The 17398-nt window shown below is 44.4% G+C and overlaps 1 protein-coding gene across 1 annotated transcript in view; it reads right to left on the bottom strand.

Moving 5' to 3' along the window:
- Positions 1-17398, bottom strand: part of GSDME (gasdermin E) — a 143762-nt gene that overhangs the window by 18146 nt on the left and 108218 nt on the right. Inside the window, exon 8 of the mRNA XM_040352883.1 lies at positions 7488-7674. Within this exon, the coding sequence (XP_040208817.1) occupies positions 7488-7674 (187 nt within the window). The remainder of the gene's footprint in view (positions 1-7487; positions 7675-17398) is intronic.

Here is a 17398-nt window from a genome sequence, read left to right on the forward strand (position 1 = left end):
GGGTGGGAGGAAATCGTAGTACCCGGAGGAAACCCACGTAGACACAGGGAGCGACAATGCAAGCTCCAGGCAGATTGGTGTCAGTGTTCGGATGCGAACCAATGACTCTCTTGCTCCCAAGTAATGGAGTTAACCACTACACCACCGTGTGCATAAAACCATCTCTGAAAAAGAAGCCCTGGATAACCAGGGCGCAGCATTCAATAAAGCATCACAGACATATATGAGGCCCTGGACCAGCTCGTCCGCTAGCCAAATAACTACGGGGGAGAGTCGGTGCTTTACCACTATCTGGTGCAAAATTCTCGCTCAGTGAGTGACTGAGACCCCAGAGTAGTGGCCACAATAGGCCACAAGTCAGACCCCAGCATGGTAAACATGGAAAGGGTCAGTACTTCGGATCTGCTATAAGTCAGATCCATACAAGCGGGGCCCCCCGCAATAGGGAGAGTGGCCACCTATACATGACACCCGGAGGGTCCACCACCGGAGAAAGGGCTCTCCTCAAAGGGGCACTGAACTGCCCGGCGGTGAGGGTCTACAAAAGCCCCCACCGGCTTTTCCCATTCCGCATCTAAGAAATTATCAAAGAAGGGCACAGAAGGAAAAAAACCTACACAGAGCGGTCCGATTTGTGTGATCCAAAAAAAGACCGAGCCCTCGGCTGAAACCCAGCTGCACTAACCAGCTTAAGAGAGTCCCTTACAGCAGTGAGAAGAGCACCCATACATGCCTTATCCTGCACCGACCCAGGTACCTGGTCCGCGGCTCCATAACAGAGCATTCCCCAGGGGATAACAGGGGAGGGGGCACTCTTTAAACCCCCGCCCGTCCGCATTCCGCCCCCACCCTGGCACAAAACTGTCCAAGGCGAACAATAGAGCCTCTGTGGGAATCCCAGGTGCTAACACCTGCTGCTACCACCAGCATGTTGGGGAAGGATCCAGATATTGACTCCCAATATTAAAACATTTACATAGTGTGTATGTATGACATGTAGGTGCATCAGCATGCAGCCTCCATCTGTCCTTACAATAAACTGAACCCCTGAGGGCCCTATTCAGGGCCTCTCACCCACTTGCTGCGTTGACCAGGGGTACCCAGGGGATTCATCTCAGGAGGAGACTGCCCAGAGCTGCCGACCGCTCTCAGCACGCGGCGTGTGGAGAGGAAAAGAACCGTTAAGGACTGTGCGGCGTCAGAAGGGACCTGTGTGCGCCGTAGCATACAGCACTAGGGGTCAGGACTGCACAAAGATGGCCGCCGAGCGTTCAGAACGCAGCCAGAGGAAAATGGCCGAACGCAATGTAAGCAGCGCAATAGCGCAGCTACGACAAAATGGCCGCCAATGGGAGTTTCAATGTAATTAAAAACCTTCCAAAAAATGGCGCCAGCGCCGGCCAAACGCCGCATTTAAACAGGAAAAGCCTCCTAGGGCTTTTACAGTGAAAACCCCTCACAGGAAGTACCCAGTACAAAAAAGAAAAAACACCAGATAACACAGCCCCCTCAGGAAGCCCCCCCCCTGGACAGCGGCTTTAGCAATGCAGCAGAGGGAAAGGAGCAGGGAAGGGAGGAGAAGAGGACCCCCGAACCCCAGGAATTCCCAGCCGTACCAACCCACCGAAGCAGGAGGGACTGTACTTACCCGTCTGAGCGAGGACTCGCTGACGCAATCCTGACAGAACTACAACCGCAATGGAGGTAGCTGTCGGACCGGTCCACTGTGAGTGAGACAACACCACAGCCCAGTCATGTGTGGACCTCGGAGCAAAGCTCACCGGCCACCCCAGGAGCCATGGGGTATGGTGTGGCAGACCCAGCCTCTTTGCAAAGGTGTGCCCACGCTCGCTGGTCGGAGCTCGCAGCACTCCACGGAAACTGCCTTACTAAAACTCACTAACGATTTACTAACTGCTAAAACCAACAGCCAGTACTCCATACTCCTACTTGACCTCTCTTCAGCCTTTGATACCGTTGACTACCGGCTCCTTCTCAATAAAACTACATTCCCTTGGCCTTCAAGATTCTGCTCTATCCTGGTTCTCTGCCTATCACAGCGCTCCCGACTCTGACTTGTCATTTCAGCCTCAAAGTCCAATTGTTGTCAAAAGTTTGTAGAATTCACCTCCGTAACATCTCAAAAATGTGCCCTTTTAACAAATGAAACCACCAAGCTCCTTATTCACTCCCTTGTTAAATCTCGCCTTGACTATTGCAACTCCCTTCTCATTGGCCTGCCTCTCCAAAGGCTATCCCTTCTTCAGTCTATCATGAATTCTGCTGCCAGACTTATCCACCTTTCCAACCGCTCAGTGTCTGCCAACCCTCTCCTCCCCCTACACTGGCTTCCGATCGCCCAGCAAATTATATTCAAAATACGAACCACAACTTACAAAGCCATCCACAACTCTGCATAAACTGTTGATGCTATATAAATCCTGATGGTAAAGGCAGCACTCGATAATACTTAAAATTAACCTATTACAAATAATTTTAAAAATAAATGTGCAAAATGTATACACCACTATCAAATATCGTAACTAAAACACCACTAATGGTTAAGAGAATATGGTGATAAGAGAGCAATGATGCATAAACAGAAAAAGAAGTCCAATTGGTGCACCAAACAAATATATACAGGTGAAACTCGAAAAATTAAGAATATTGTGAAAGTTGATTTATTTCACTAATGCAACTTAAAAGGTAAAACGAATGTATGAGATAGTTCAAGCCGTGATTTGTCATAATTGTGAGGATTATGGCTTACAGCTCATGAAAACCCCAAATCCACAATCTCAGAAAATTAGATTAATGTGAAAAGGTGCAATATTCTAGGCTCCAAGTGTTGGGGGGTGCTAAACAGGAGCTCTGCTTGCCGATCATCCGTAGCTGACTATCCTGGGGCTAATCCTGCCCGTTTATCCCTTGCCATCGGGTGTAGGGCACTGCCTGCTAGCCAAGAACATGTCTCGGCCGGAAAAAAAAAAAATACTGATGTGGCCGCGAAATTGGCCAAGTACCGAGCCACGGACAAGGAGGCTGTGGAGGAAAATGGCGCCGGCTCCTCCACTTCCGCGGACTCGTCTGCGTAGAACACAGCACGTGTACTGGAGGCTATCTCGGACTGCAAGAGTTCCTTGACGTGCAAAATTGAGGAGGTGAAAGTCGATGCCTTACTTATCCGCCAGGATCTGCAGAAACTGCGGGAGCGAGTTACGGAGACGGAGACACACATCAGCCACGTGGAGGACGAGTTGCCGCCACTGCAGGTCACGACCGAATGCTTGCAGCACCAGCTCGCCATGGTAATGGCGAGACAGGACGATATGGAGAACCGCCTTAGGTGGTGCAACCTGCGGTTTGTGGGCCTGCCTGAAGGTGCGGAGGGTTCCGATCCCCCATCGTTTTTGGAGAACCTTCTCATCACTACCTATGGCCGGGCTGAATTCTCTACCTCTTTTGTGGTTGAGAGGGCCCATAGGTTGGCTGCATTCATCGCAAAGCTTCTCAATTTCCGTGACGCTGTGCTTCGCCTAACCCGATTGAAAGGAAATATCCCTTTCCAGAACGTCGCGATCAAGGTTTTCCTGGACTTCTCTGCGGAAGTCCAGAAAAAGAGAGCCTGGTTCATGGAAGGAAAGAGCCGGTTGCGGATCCACCATTACTCATATGCTATGCTTTTCCCCGCTTGGCTCAGAGTTGTTGGTGACGATAAGACACACTTCTTTGACACGCCGGAGGATGTCATCGCCTGGTTGGAAAGGGTGGCGGCGCCCGTTCAGGAACCTGCATAGGCTTGGCTGCTGTCGGCTGGGTCCTACCCTCTGTGTACCGGGGGTGCTGATATTTTCCCCTGGATGTTTATGGAGCCTGGAACTGTCTATCCTGAAGGTACTGTGAATTCTACTACCCCTTTTTTCAGAGCTCCTGGTGTACTTTCTTTTGCTCCCCGTTGGGAAGAGTCCCCCTGTTGTGACCCTGGCCGGACCTCTCTCCCTCCCTGCTTCCTGGCCCCATCTGTGTACTGTTTCTCGCCCTTTGCATTGCCTGCACCCGTGGATGGTTTGCTGACCTGTTGCCCCTATCTTCTCCTTTTCACGCGGCGGGCTGCCGCCCGTTTTGATGCTTGGAACATGGACTCACATTCCTTTATCCTGTCATTTCCCCCTCGCTTGCTATACTTGTGGCCCGGATCTGGGGGTCTCACTCCTTGTACTGCTGCTTGTTTTGCAGCGGATAATCGTCCCCTTAGTTGCGGACGTCCATGTGTGCTCCGTTATTTTCAATGCTACCTGTAACATTTTTTCATGTGTGCCAAGATGGTTTCCCTGGGCTATCCGGGCTGGGTATGGTGCGCCTGGCAGTTGCTCGGCGCGGTGCCCACCCGGGTATCCCAGTGTTCAAGTTTTTTTTGTTTATTGTTCGGTTGCTGTTACGTTTTTTTTCATGATGTGCAGAAATGTATAATCTATATGAGCATGGTGTATCGTTATTTAATCGAAAGAAAGTATGACATGTAGTATGATGGCTTATTGCATGGTGTTGTATCGCTTGACATTTATCAACGTGTGGTGTCCTCTCCCGGCTGCTCGGGGCTCTGCAGATGCTGCCGTGGGCTCCCCCGTTTTTGGGGGGGTGCCAGGCGGTTGTGTGTGGGCTCGGATCATCCGGGGCGGGGGGGGGGGGGTGATATCTCTATGCACTCAGTATGCCCAACGTAAAATTTATTACCTAGAATGTGCGGGGTGTTAGGGCCAGGCCGAAGCGCAATGCGGTTCTTTCCAGTCTTAAAACTCAGCGGGCAGAGGTGATGGTGGAAACCCACCTGACTGGCCAACTCCTGATGTCCCTTAAGAGGACGTGGGTGGGGTGGGTGTATCAGGCTCCACATACTGCTAAATCTAGGGGTGTTGCTATTATGGTGGCCAAAACGGGGCAATTTGTGATGCTCATGTTAAGGTCTGACCCTCAGGGTAGATATATATTTTTAAACGCTAAAATTAATGGCCTGGAGCTCCTGATTTTGGCCATTTACATACCACCCCCCCCCCTTTAAATTTGAAATATTGACTGACAGGCTGGCGTTTATGTCCCAATTTCCTACTGTTCCTGCAGTCTGGCTGGGGGATTTTAACAGTGTGGTAGACAGAGACTTGGACAGGTTGTCCTTGACACCCCCTGACAGCCCCTCCCACACTAGATTTGGCAGACTTCTTCTTGACCTTGGCCGACGGTGGTTCCTGACTTGGAGGGTGCTGGTAGTAAGTGGGACTTTTTTTTCCAGACAAATAGGGACACTGCGCCTTTTGGGATGATTTGGGACTCTTAAGTCTCATGCTCATCCCCTGCGACGTTACGACGCACGGGGGCGGAGAACGACGCCAAATTCAAAACACACTCCCCCCTTGTCCCTAGTGGTCTGCCCAGTGTCCTACATGTTCTTTTGTATAATAAAAAAAAACTGTTCTTTCTTCCTGCAAACTATTGTTCATAGCAACCAAAAGTGTCCCTTTATGTCAAAAATGGTTTTAGAGCAGCTAGAAAACAGCGATAATAAATTACAATCACTTGCAGAATTGAGCGATAGCGACAATTCTGCAACTGAGCAAATTTCAGTGATTTTGATTTAATTACATTGAATAATTTTTATTATAATTATATTATTATTTGTTATAATTATTTATTATATTATAATTTTGTTTATAAAAAAAATGTCATACTAGACTCTTGTTTGGTCAGATTTAAGAGAGTTATTCCTAAGAATTACAGGCCTACAGTATAAAACACCAAATTTCCTTGCAAATAATGGTACCGCTTTCAGCACCTAAAATCTGAAATAATCATACCGCCAGGGAGGTTAAAGCGGAAGATTAACGGGATGAATGGGTTTTTGCTTCTTGGGTGTTTTTCAGGCTTTTTTTTTTCCTGGCGTTGTACGAGCTGAAAACTCTCAGATGTGAATGCAGCTTAAGGGGGCAAATCCTTCTGGGAAGTGGTTAAACAAAAAAACTACCAACACATTTTTTTGCTATAAGCGTATATTGATTGGTTTGTTTTTAGTGGGACTGCGACATTGCAGCAGAGAGATTGGACACTTTTTTATTACAGTGATCAGAGCTAAAAATGGGCACTGATCACTGTATGACACTGGCAGGGAAGGGGTTAACACTAGGGGCGATCAAGGGGTTAAGCGTGTCCTAGAGAGGTGTTTCTAACTGTGGGGGAAGTTGATCAACAGAGATCGCTGTTCCTAATCACTAGGAACAGACGATCACACTGTAGTCCCCTGACAGAACAGGGATCTGCTTTGTTTACACTGGCAGATCCCCATTCTGTCACTTGGAGGAGCAATCGTGGGTGGCCGGTGGACATTGTGACATTGTGTCCACCGGACCCGCGCATCGACTCCCCCGCTGTGCAGCGGACGTACGCGCCTAGTGACTTGTGCACAAAATGACATACAGGTACGTTGTTTCACGCGATAGGGACACCCTGCCGCAGTATATATGCAGTGGGTGGTGGTTAAGCCACAAATTACAGACCAAAGGTCATCCTTTGCGCTAAAAGAACCAAATGATACATTTAGACAGAACTATAAACAATGTTGATAAACATTTGCATATTTTTATTTTTTGCAGCTGTGAGCAGAGAATGGCTCTGCACTTGTTACAAATCGTGTAAAAGCTGGATTAAGATCGTGAAGGGGGTTGAATCGAGATCACAATTTTTTTTTGGCTTTAGTTAGATATATATATCACACACACACACACACACATACCCCTGGTTGCAAAAAAATAAATACAATTATTTTGATTTACCTGGCCACAGAACACTTTACAACAGACCATTTTAAATGAGCTTTGGACCAGAGAAGATTGTGACTTTCTGGATAATGTTCAGATATGGCTTTTTCTTTGCATGATAGAGCTTTACATTGCATTTTTGGATGGCACGGCAAACTGTTCACAGACAGTTGCCCAAGAGGGACCTACACAAAAAGTTACAATCTTTTGCTGTTGCAGTGACACTAATGTAGCCAAAGGGAGAAGGGAACCAAAATTAAGCCTAGTTCGGCCAGAAGCTTTTGTCCTGTAAGATTAAGAAACTGGGCTATTTTATTGAACTTTATCACAAGACAATTTTACTTGAAGAACCAACATAGTTAATGCAGTACATAGAAAACTTAAACTCTAGCAATACAGATGATTTACAAAGTCAAGGATAGATATTCTTAATTTATGGCTACTACAGCTGTGAAAAGAATTATAAGCAAAATAATATGCATCTGTTGACAACATGGAATAAGTCACACAAAAAATATGTATATACTATCAATAAACTCTGCAATGTGTGGGAGAATTTTTTTTGTAAAAAAGCATGTTTATTAAAAAAATAAAATGCTACCAAACAGAGAAAACCTATTTAATAAATCTGCTTTTAAGCAGGAAGTATGAAACAAGAAGGAATCTGAATAAATTAATTACCGTCCAGTGCACTGGTAAGGAGGTGTACAGCAGAAAGCAAGTCTTTCTTAAATGGCTCGATTAGCTTCTGGTTTAGCATATCATACCCAATGAGGTGGAGGATCTTCTGAACCCACGCTCTCTCAGGTGACTTTAACTCAGAAAGGAACGTCAGGCCAGGCCTTTTTTCTAAACAGATCTCTTCTACCTAAAGGAGAGATACAAGCATGTACGGATATATCAAACAGAACAAAATGAAATGCTCAATCTAGGCGAATGTATATCCTTTTATTTAAACTAAAAGCTTTTGAGAGAATACATATACAAAAAAGCCAGCTAACCAGATGTTGAAATGTGACCCACGACATGATAAATACATGACTTGCTGCCTGTTATACTGTGGTGATCTGGCCAAGGTTCAAAATGCTGTGTGCATGCTGAACAACACCACTGCTATTGCAGAGGCATGGGCACTGCCTGACTGCAGTTTTATGTTAAAAGTCCTTCCGACGCCCTCTGTTGAAGTCGGAAGTGACGAAACGAGTCAGGGTGTGGCTACAACGGCGTAACCAGGAAGAGAAGTGCGTTCCATCGCCAACCATACTGTAACCAGGAAAAGGTCTTATCAGCACAGTGCTTCCCAGCACACGCACGCCCCCTGTGTTCAGAGGACAGCGGTGAACCCTTTCTATTCTCTTTCTATGTTCATTACAAGTACCGTATTTATTCGAGTATAACGCGCAAAATTTTATACCCAAAAAAAAGATCAAAGTTTGGGTGCGCGTTATACTCGAGGACTTTGTCCCCCCCGCCGCTGCTACAGCCGCCGCACACGCCGCTGCTACCGCTACAACGTTAATCACGCGGCGCGGGGGAACATTAGACAGCTTTCGTTTGAATAGCTGTTTTCCCTGCCGCGCGTAGACACTCCCCCTTGGACGGATCTGTCCAATCGCGAGCAAGGGGGAGTGTCTATGCGTGGCAGGGAAAACAGCTGTTCAAACGAACGCTGTCTGTAATGTTCCCGTGCGCGGCGTGATTAAAGGTAAGGGCACATGGCTGGACATACGGGGGGCATGGCTGGACATACAGGGGGCATGGCTGGACATACAGGGGGCATGGCTGGACATACAGGGGGCATGGCTGGACATACAGGGGGCATGGCTGGACATACAGGGGGCATGGCTGGACATAAATGATTTTTGGCAATTACAATGATTTTATACCGATTTTTAATTGAAAATTAGGGGTGCGCGTTATACACGGGTGCGCGTTATACTTGAATAAATACGGTATTTATATTGTACGTATATTGGAACCTGGAAAGATGATGGAAGTCTAAGAGAAATTGGTATACAAGGCTTTTATCTATTTGCCTTCTGGTGAGTGTGAACCCCAGAGGGGGAGTGTGACCCACTTTTGAGGTGAAGACGGGGAATTGGTGTAGGGTGCACTACAAAACCTATCCTAGAAGCACTGATCACCTTAGAACTGTACCCGTTTCTGGACTTTATTTTTTGAGGAGTTGGACTTCATCCGATAACTAGTGCCGTTTCATCAATCGGACTTTGGTTCTATTAGTTTGAGATACATAGAGATATATATATATAATTTCAGTATTCACATGAGGAACATTAGTATTATTTTCCTTGAATGAAAGTCATGACAGAGTTAATCCTCCCAGAATGAAGATGAAAAACCGATGTTAAAGCGGAGTTTCCATCAAAAATATAAGTTTGCTTTATATTGTAGCTTAGACCTGAAAAAAATAAATAAAAATGTTTTACTCACCTCGAAATGCCTGTTGCTATGCGGTCCCACGAAATCTGCCTTCCTATTCACCAAGGATCCTGACGTCAGCTCCCTCAGCTCCCAGGATGCCGTGCGCTTCCCCTGTGTCTCCGGGCTTGTTGATGTTTATGGGTTGCCATCACAACGGCGTGCACTTTCGCCGCCACCGCTCGTTGTGATGGCAACCCAAGTGTTTGACGGCACGGCGCTGCAGTTCTATTGTGGACGCACGAGAATGGGGCGGGACGGGCAGCCCTTTCAGCTAGTCATCCACAGTATTCCCAAAATTGCTTATGGGCTTCACAATGCCCACAAGCAAAATGGGAACCATCTGCACACAGGAATAAAAAGTGTGCGTTCGGAATAAGTCGGCGGAACGGCGGCACTTTTAAACCTAGTGACACTATAAATACATCTAGAAAGAGACATGAAAGGACATTGTTTGAAAAATTGAAAAATGTGGTTGGAACCCCGCTTTAATTTACTACTACTCCTCCCCCGAGAAAAAGACGATGGTGCTGAGCTGTGCAATGCGAAGCCTTGTGGCCAGGAAGACATGTCACAAGAGAACACCATATGTGGATGAACCAATCAGATGCACTCATATGTGATGATGTTTGCTTATGTCACTTTGGCTATAAAAGCTGTAACGTTAATAAAGGGTTTCCTGCTGGAGTTGATGATGGAGACTGAATCAGTGTGATATTTCTTCTGCATGCATGTACTTACATCATCATGAATTTGGCTCAGCGGCAGACTTTCGAGCAACGCAAGACCATTTGAAAGTGGTATTGTGTCATTCAAGGGTTTAATTGGACAGTTCTTTTTTGAAACATGGTCACTAGTTCAGTGTTGAATTCCCTCCACGCTACCTAGACTAAAAAATCCTTCATTTGTGGGGCAAAACACTATAGACCTTACCATAGAAAACAACCTACACTGACTGCACTATGGGGAGAAGTTCAAACATCATGTAGAGGAATTCCTGTCGACACTGCAGTCAATGTTGTTCATGCAGCAGTTTGACAAAACCAAAAGTGTGTCTGGATGCCAATGGTGACCACTTTGATCAGCTAATGCAGGCATGTTTAAAGTCCTGCCCGCGGGCCAATCGCAGCCCTCTTTCCAGATGGCCCGCCTGGTAATTTTGACACGTATATCTTTTGTGGCCCCCAATGAATCCCAGAGCGCTGGGGGCCACAAAAGATATACATCATACTGGCTGCCTTGGAGGGGATGGGAAGGAGGTGGGTCGAGTGCCGTACATACAGGAGAGAAGTATTTCCTGTTTACACAGCGTCCTGTGTAAAAGGAAGTCCCGTCTCCTGCGCTGCCATTGGACGACTGTTCTGTCCATCAGTGTGTAATGTATGTGTATAATAAATTTATTTATATATATATATATATATATATATATATATATATATATATATATATATATATATATATAGTTATTATATATCTATATAATTTTACACAGACACACACGGCAAAAAATATTGTCACCCCTGCATTTCTAATACACCACTTCGCCAAAAAATTGTTCTCATGTTTATTTATTTTGTTTGTACTGGTAATACAAAAAAGTGAAGAAACAAAAAGAGCCAAATCGGACACATTCCACCCATAACTCCAGAAATGGAATGGACAAAAATTGGCACATTCTCAAAAATGTAAGGCATAATAATTGCATTCCAAGTTTGTGATGCTCCTGTAATTTGTAATTAAACACTGACAATATAGAAATCACAACAGCAACCAGTTAAAATGGTAAAAAAATTGAGGCAAACTTTCTGTGTCTCTGTGTGCCACACGGAGCATGGAGAAGAGAATGAGCAGCAAAGAATTGTCTGAGGATTTGAGAACAAAAATGGATTGTGGAAAAGCATGGATAATCTCAAGGATACAAATTCATCTTCAGAGATCCTATTGTTCCTGTGTCCACAACATGGTGAAGAAGTTTTTTATTTTTTTGCGCTATAAAACAAAAATAGAGCGACAATTTTGAAAAAAAAAAATATATATTTTTAACTTTTTGCTAAAACAAATATCCCCCCAAAAAATCTAAAAAAAAACAAAAAAAAAATAGGGGATCGTTTTATGGCATTTTATTATTTATTTACTAGTTATGGCGGCGATCAGCGATTTTAATCGCGACTGCGACTTTATGGTGGACACATGACACATTTTTGGGGCCATTGTAATTTTTACAGCGATCAGTGCTATAAACATGCAATGATTACAGTGAAAATGACACTTGCATTGAAGAGGTTAACCACTAGGTGGCACCGAAGGGGTTAAGTGTGTCCTAGGGAGTGCTTCTTACTGTTAGAGGGCGTGGCTACGAGTGACACGTCACTGATCACTGTTACCGATGAGAGGCAGAACAGGGAGATGCTTGTTACACTTGCCTCTTCCTATTCTGTAGCTCTGTGACCCGATCGCGGGACACCGGCGGACATCGAGTCTGCGGGAATTTCAAAGTGACGTATATATACACACACACACGTTACGTTACTTTGCCCAGCTGTGCCATTCTGCCGACGTATATGTACAGGAGTCGGTCGGGAACCGGTTATATCTGAATTATGTGTGATAGAACAAAAACACAATGGTCCAAGTTGGAGTAAAATTTTAAAAATATATACATAAAACGATTTTTCACAAATAAAAAAAATGATAATTGGCATGTGCGTATGTATTCACCCCTTTTGTTATGGAGCCCATAAAAAGCTCTAGTGCAACTAATTACCTTCACACACACCTTTTTTAAAGGCCCCAGAGGCTGCAACACCTAAGCAAGAGGCGCAACTAACCAAACACTGCCATGAAGACCAAGGAACTCTCCAAACAAGGGACAATGTTGTTGAGAAGTACAAGTCAGAGTTAGGTTATAAAAAATTGACGATCCCTAGGAGCACCAGCAAATCTATCATAACCAGATGGAAATAACATGGCACAACAGCAAACCTGCCAAGAGATGGCCGCAAGGAAGTGACCAGAGAGGCAGAACAGAGACCCAAGTTAACCCTGGAGAAGATGCAGAGTTCCACAGCAGAGACTGGAGTATCTGTACATAGGACGATAATAAGCCGTACGGTCCACAGAGTTGGGCTTTATGGCAGAGTGGCCAGAAGAAAGCCATTACTTTCAGCAAAAAACAAAATGGCACGTTTTGAGTTTGCAAAAAGGCATGTGGGAGACTCCCAAAATGTATGGAGGAAGGTGCTTTGGTCCGATGAGACTAAAATTTTACTTTTTGGCCATCAAAAGAAAACACTATGTCTGGCTCAAAGCCAACACATTACCCAAAGAACACCATCCCCCCAAAAAAATGGTGGTGGCAGCATCGTGCTGTAGGGATGTTTTTCAGCAGTCGGGACTGGAAAACTGGTCAGAGTTGAGGGAAAGCTGGATGGTGCTCAATACAGGGATATGCTTGAGCAAAACCTGTACCACTCTGTGTGTGATTTGAGGATAGGAGGGAGGTTCATCTTCCAGCAGGACAATGACAAACACACTACCAAAGCAACACTTGAGTGGTTTAAGGAGAAACATGTAAATGTGTTGGAATGACCTAGTCAAAGCCCAGACCTCAATCCAATAGAAAATCTGTGGTCAGACTTAAGGCCCATACACACGATCAGACTTTTTGACAACAAACCTCAGACAGACCTGTTTTTGCAGACAATCCGACCGTGTGTACGCTCCATGGGACAAACTTTTTTGCTTTTTCAATTGGACAAATGTTCGCTGTGAGAACAGACAAACTTTCAGGCAACAAATGTCCGATGGAGTAAATCCGATCATGTGTACTGTACACAAGTCCATCGGACTAAAGTCCAAAGTATAAACACGCATGCTCAGAACCAATGCTAAAGATCAGACAACAAGCAGATATCAGAAGTTGCCCAAAGCGTGGCGGTAAAGAGCAGAAAATTCTGTCTATTACATCACTGTGTTTGTTGGCTGAAAAAGTCTGGCCGTGTGTATGCATACCAAGTTCACGGACAATGCCCTTCGGTCAAAATACACAGAAAAGTCAGATGGAAGTCCGATCGTGTGTATGAGGCTTTAAAGATTGCTGTTCACAAGCGCAAACCATCCATTTTGAAGGAGCTTGAGCAGTTTTTCAAGGAGGAATGGGCAAAAATCCCAGTGGTAAGATGTGGCAAGCTCATAGAGACTTATCCAAAGAGACTTGGAGCTGTGATAGCCGCAAAAGGTGGCTCTACAAAGTATTGACTTTACGGGGATGGTGAATAGTTATGCAGATTGTTAAAAGTAAAAAAATATATATAAATAAAAGCAATACATATAAATGTGTCAATGTCCAATTGAGTGAACCACAATAGGGTAGAATCAATCTGAAACCACATATGGAATTGAAAGTCCTATTGGCAGGTTATCCAGACAGAAGGTGCAATAGAAATATTTTGCTTGTGAATCAAAATACTAATAGACCACCACCGACAGGAATCACGATAAGGGATGCAGGCTTACCAGAAGGTAAGCATAACCAGCCTGCGGCTGTAAACCCCAGCCCGGGCCTTTGTAAAGGGACTGCAACATATATCGGTACACTTGGATCCTCCAGGTAAGCGTTGTTGATAGCAGGGACCCGGGAAAAAACAAGGCTCATGATGGTGAAGTACCGTAGGATTAAGGTATATTTAATAAATAAAAAAACACTTAAAATAAGGTTACTTCATAAAAGCATGGGATAAAATTGTAAGCCAGCCGGCTTATTCGAACGCCCGTCCACACAGGACCGTAAAGCCACACGTCAGCACGTCCCCTCTCCCGACACGCGTTTCGTCACACCAATGACGTTGTCTGGGGCACGGGCGACGTACTGACGCATCGCGTAATATACAGCAAATCAGAAACCAAGCCTTGATCTAAGTCGGGATCTCTGAATGCTCACACACGGTGGCCTGTGATGACCAAGAGTGATCAAAGTGATTATGAAAATGGATTCTACCGGAAAAAGAAAAAAACAATAATTGTATATTGCTCAATTCCTCATGTATAATATCGATCACACAGAGAACAAAAAGGAGGAAACAAGGGAAGGGGAAAAATGTGTATGCACACGGGGACTGATATCGTGTGTAGATAATAAGACATATAACCACAATTGCATGGATACTAGGACATAGGTAGGTAGACCCTTATTAAAAGGGGACCAAGATGGATATCTCATCCTAACAATATTTGACTGTGCATTAAAAAAACTAGTGGATAAATGATAATGTTAAAAACAATAAGATATCTAAGGAATGTGTCACGTCTCCGTGTCTATCCAGAGGATATGTATAGATACCCTTCATAGGCAGGGGACTGAACATGTTAGTGGGCTTAGATGCTCAAAAACCACCAAATCAAGGAGAAATTACCTCCAAGTATAGGCTAAGATGAAAAAAAAGAAGGACAATTATAATGTATAACTAAATGAGGTTAAGGGAATAAAAAATATGAAGAAAAATTGGTTAACCCTTAAGTGGTATCAACACTAGGGTAGCTGCAAAAACCGTATTGATGTTGAATGATCAATAACAAAAGGAGATGGAGGTGAAAAAAAAAAAAATGTATAAATGCGATACATAGATTTCATATAACAAACCAAGGTAAGTTGTAAATATCCCCAACCATAGAGGCTCCCACCCCATCAGGAGACCACCATATGGGAACACTCTCCCTCAACTCAGATCAAGTTCACAAAAACATCATAACTAAATCATGAATTGTCTATAAAGGCATTATCAACCTCAATATTGAGCCCAAACGGGGTATAATATTTCAATTTTATGTATCCATGCCATCTCAAGTTTAGAGATACTCCTCACCAATGAGCTGCCCCGCCAGTGTGGACTGTATTTATCAATCCCTAGGAATATCGTTTGGAAGGGTCTTTATTGTGAGCCAAAAGGTAATGCTTTGAGACTGAATGCTTAGGGAACCCTGCTTTAATATTAGTAATATTCTTATTCAGTCTTACTGAAAGGGATCTTTTTGTCCTCCCGACATACTGAAGTCCGCAAGGACATTGGAGTAGGTACATCACCCCCTCAGTAGAGCAAGTTATAAAGGGTTCAATTGTAAGTTCCTGTGATGTAGTGGTAGAAACAAAATTGTGTACGTCTATGTGTACACCCACTAAGAGAACAGACCCGACAATTCCTACACTGGGAGAAACCCGTGAAGGAATTAAGAAATGTGGTCTTAATAGGGGGGGGGGGGGTCCCAAGACATTAGGGGCCAATCTATGTCTCAATGCCGCACCCAACTATATATCACCTGAGGTTTGGCAGGTAAGACAGAGCTGAGAATAGGATCATTTTTAAGGATGTGCCAGTGTTTGTTAACAAGATTCTTAATACTATAGTGCTGGGCCGAATAAGTGGTTATAAAGGGAGCCACAGGAGGCTCCTTGTTTCGTAAAGAACTACTACTGAGAAGATCAGCTCTGCCTTTTAACTTGACTTCCTCCAATGTGGACATAAGTGAATTAGTGTTGTAACCTTTTTCGGTAAATCTCTATGTTGCCCGATTCAAAAATTCACTTTCTCTAGAGAAATTACGCTTAATGCGTAAATATTGACTCTTTGGAACAGACTTCAACCAGGATTCGTGGTGACAACTGTCCACTGGTATATAAGAATTCCGGTCTGTGCTTTTAAAGTGGGTAGAAGTAATAAATTGATCTTGAGAGACAGATCTTGAGGTCTAGGAAGTTGATACTAGACTGACTAGCCTCAAAGTTAAAATGTATACCCCTGGGGTTAACATTAAGAAACTTCATACAGGACTGAAGTTCCTCCAGTGGACCATCCCATAGGAGGAGGATGTCGTCGATGTACCTGGCCCACAGCATGAGCTGGGGTTTGTGGTCAACATAGACGACATCCTCCTCCAACATAGCCATAAAGAGGTTGGCCAGACTGGGGGCATATTTAGCCCTTATTGCGACCCCTCTGTCCTGGCGATAAAATTGATTCTGGAACCAAAAATAGTTCCTGGAGGCCGCAAATTGTAACAACTCCATAATGAAACAGATCTGTTCATCCAACAGGCCTGAATCGCGTCTGAGATAATACTCAACCGCAAAGAGGCCTAAATCGTGAGGGATCACAGTATATAAAGACGTCACATCAGTCAGTGGTAACTAGCCACATGTTTTTAGTGGGTTTAAAGCCTGATAAAATATTGATTACATGGCGAGAATCCTTAAGATGAGACGGCATGTTGGACACTAATGGTTGGAGGAAAAAATCTATATACCTACCCACCCGGGAAGTGAGGGAGTCAATCCCACTCACTATGAAAAAATTAAAAAATAAATCTGCGCTATCAGGGTGACAAGCAGCTACATACAATCCAGTGAAACCAAGGAAAGAATTACAAGCAAACTTCAAAAAAATGCAGCGCTGGAAATAAATAGTGAGAAGACCGTGATGTCTATGTTCAACATACACAAATGTGAATGTAAATAAGTGAATCCATAAATAAGTTAGCCATAAAATTAAAAATGATACCAAATAATGTAGTGGAGACACTATAGACCTTTAAAAAAGTCAATATCTATAGATGTGTAAGTCCATAAAAATAAACGTGAAAATGAGAGTCCATAAACATAAACGTGGAAAGGGTTGAAATCATCAATGAGAAATCGTAGTGACAAGGACACCCACGGTGATTCTAATTGGAATGTGATGATAGTGAAAACGCCCGCCACCAAAGGGGAGGCTTACCGGATGCGATGGACCCAAGTGAGCTTATACCCAAAGGGTCAAATAGGCTTGTAAGCGGTACAGATGAGATGGTACAGGAACACACCAACGCAAACGGACAGCAAACAACGATAAGGTCTTCGCTTAGTATCGGGTGGAGGGGATAACCCCAGCTGGGAGATGGCTCATAAAGTTGGAAGAGCTTGCCCAAGTTATGTGGAGGAAAACGAAAGGCACATAGCGTGATACCGTAAAAACAGGAACGTTTATTATCGGTTAAAAACACTTACAGTTTAGTGGATAAAAAAGGACATCAATGTTTGTAAAGTGCATGGCAGCAGTAGAGTCCCGACATGTTTCGCTACAACTAACAATCCCACTCACTATGGGGCGTCCCGGGGGGCAGGT

This window comes from Rana temporaria, chromosome 5, assembly GCF_905171775.1.
Source record: "Rana temporaria chromosome 5, aRanTem1.1, whole genome shotgun sequence".
NCBI classification, from domain to species: domain Eukaryota; kingdom Metazoa; phylum Chordata; class Amphibia; order Anura; family Ranidae; genus Rana; species Rana temporaria.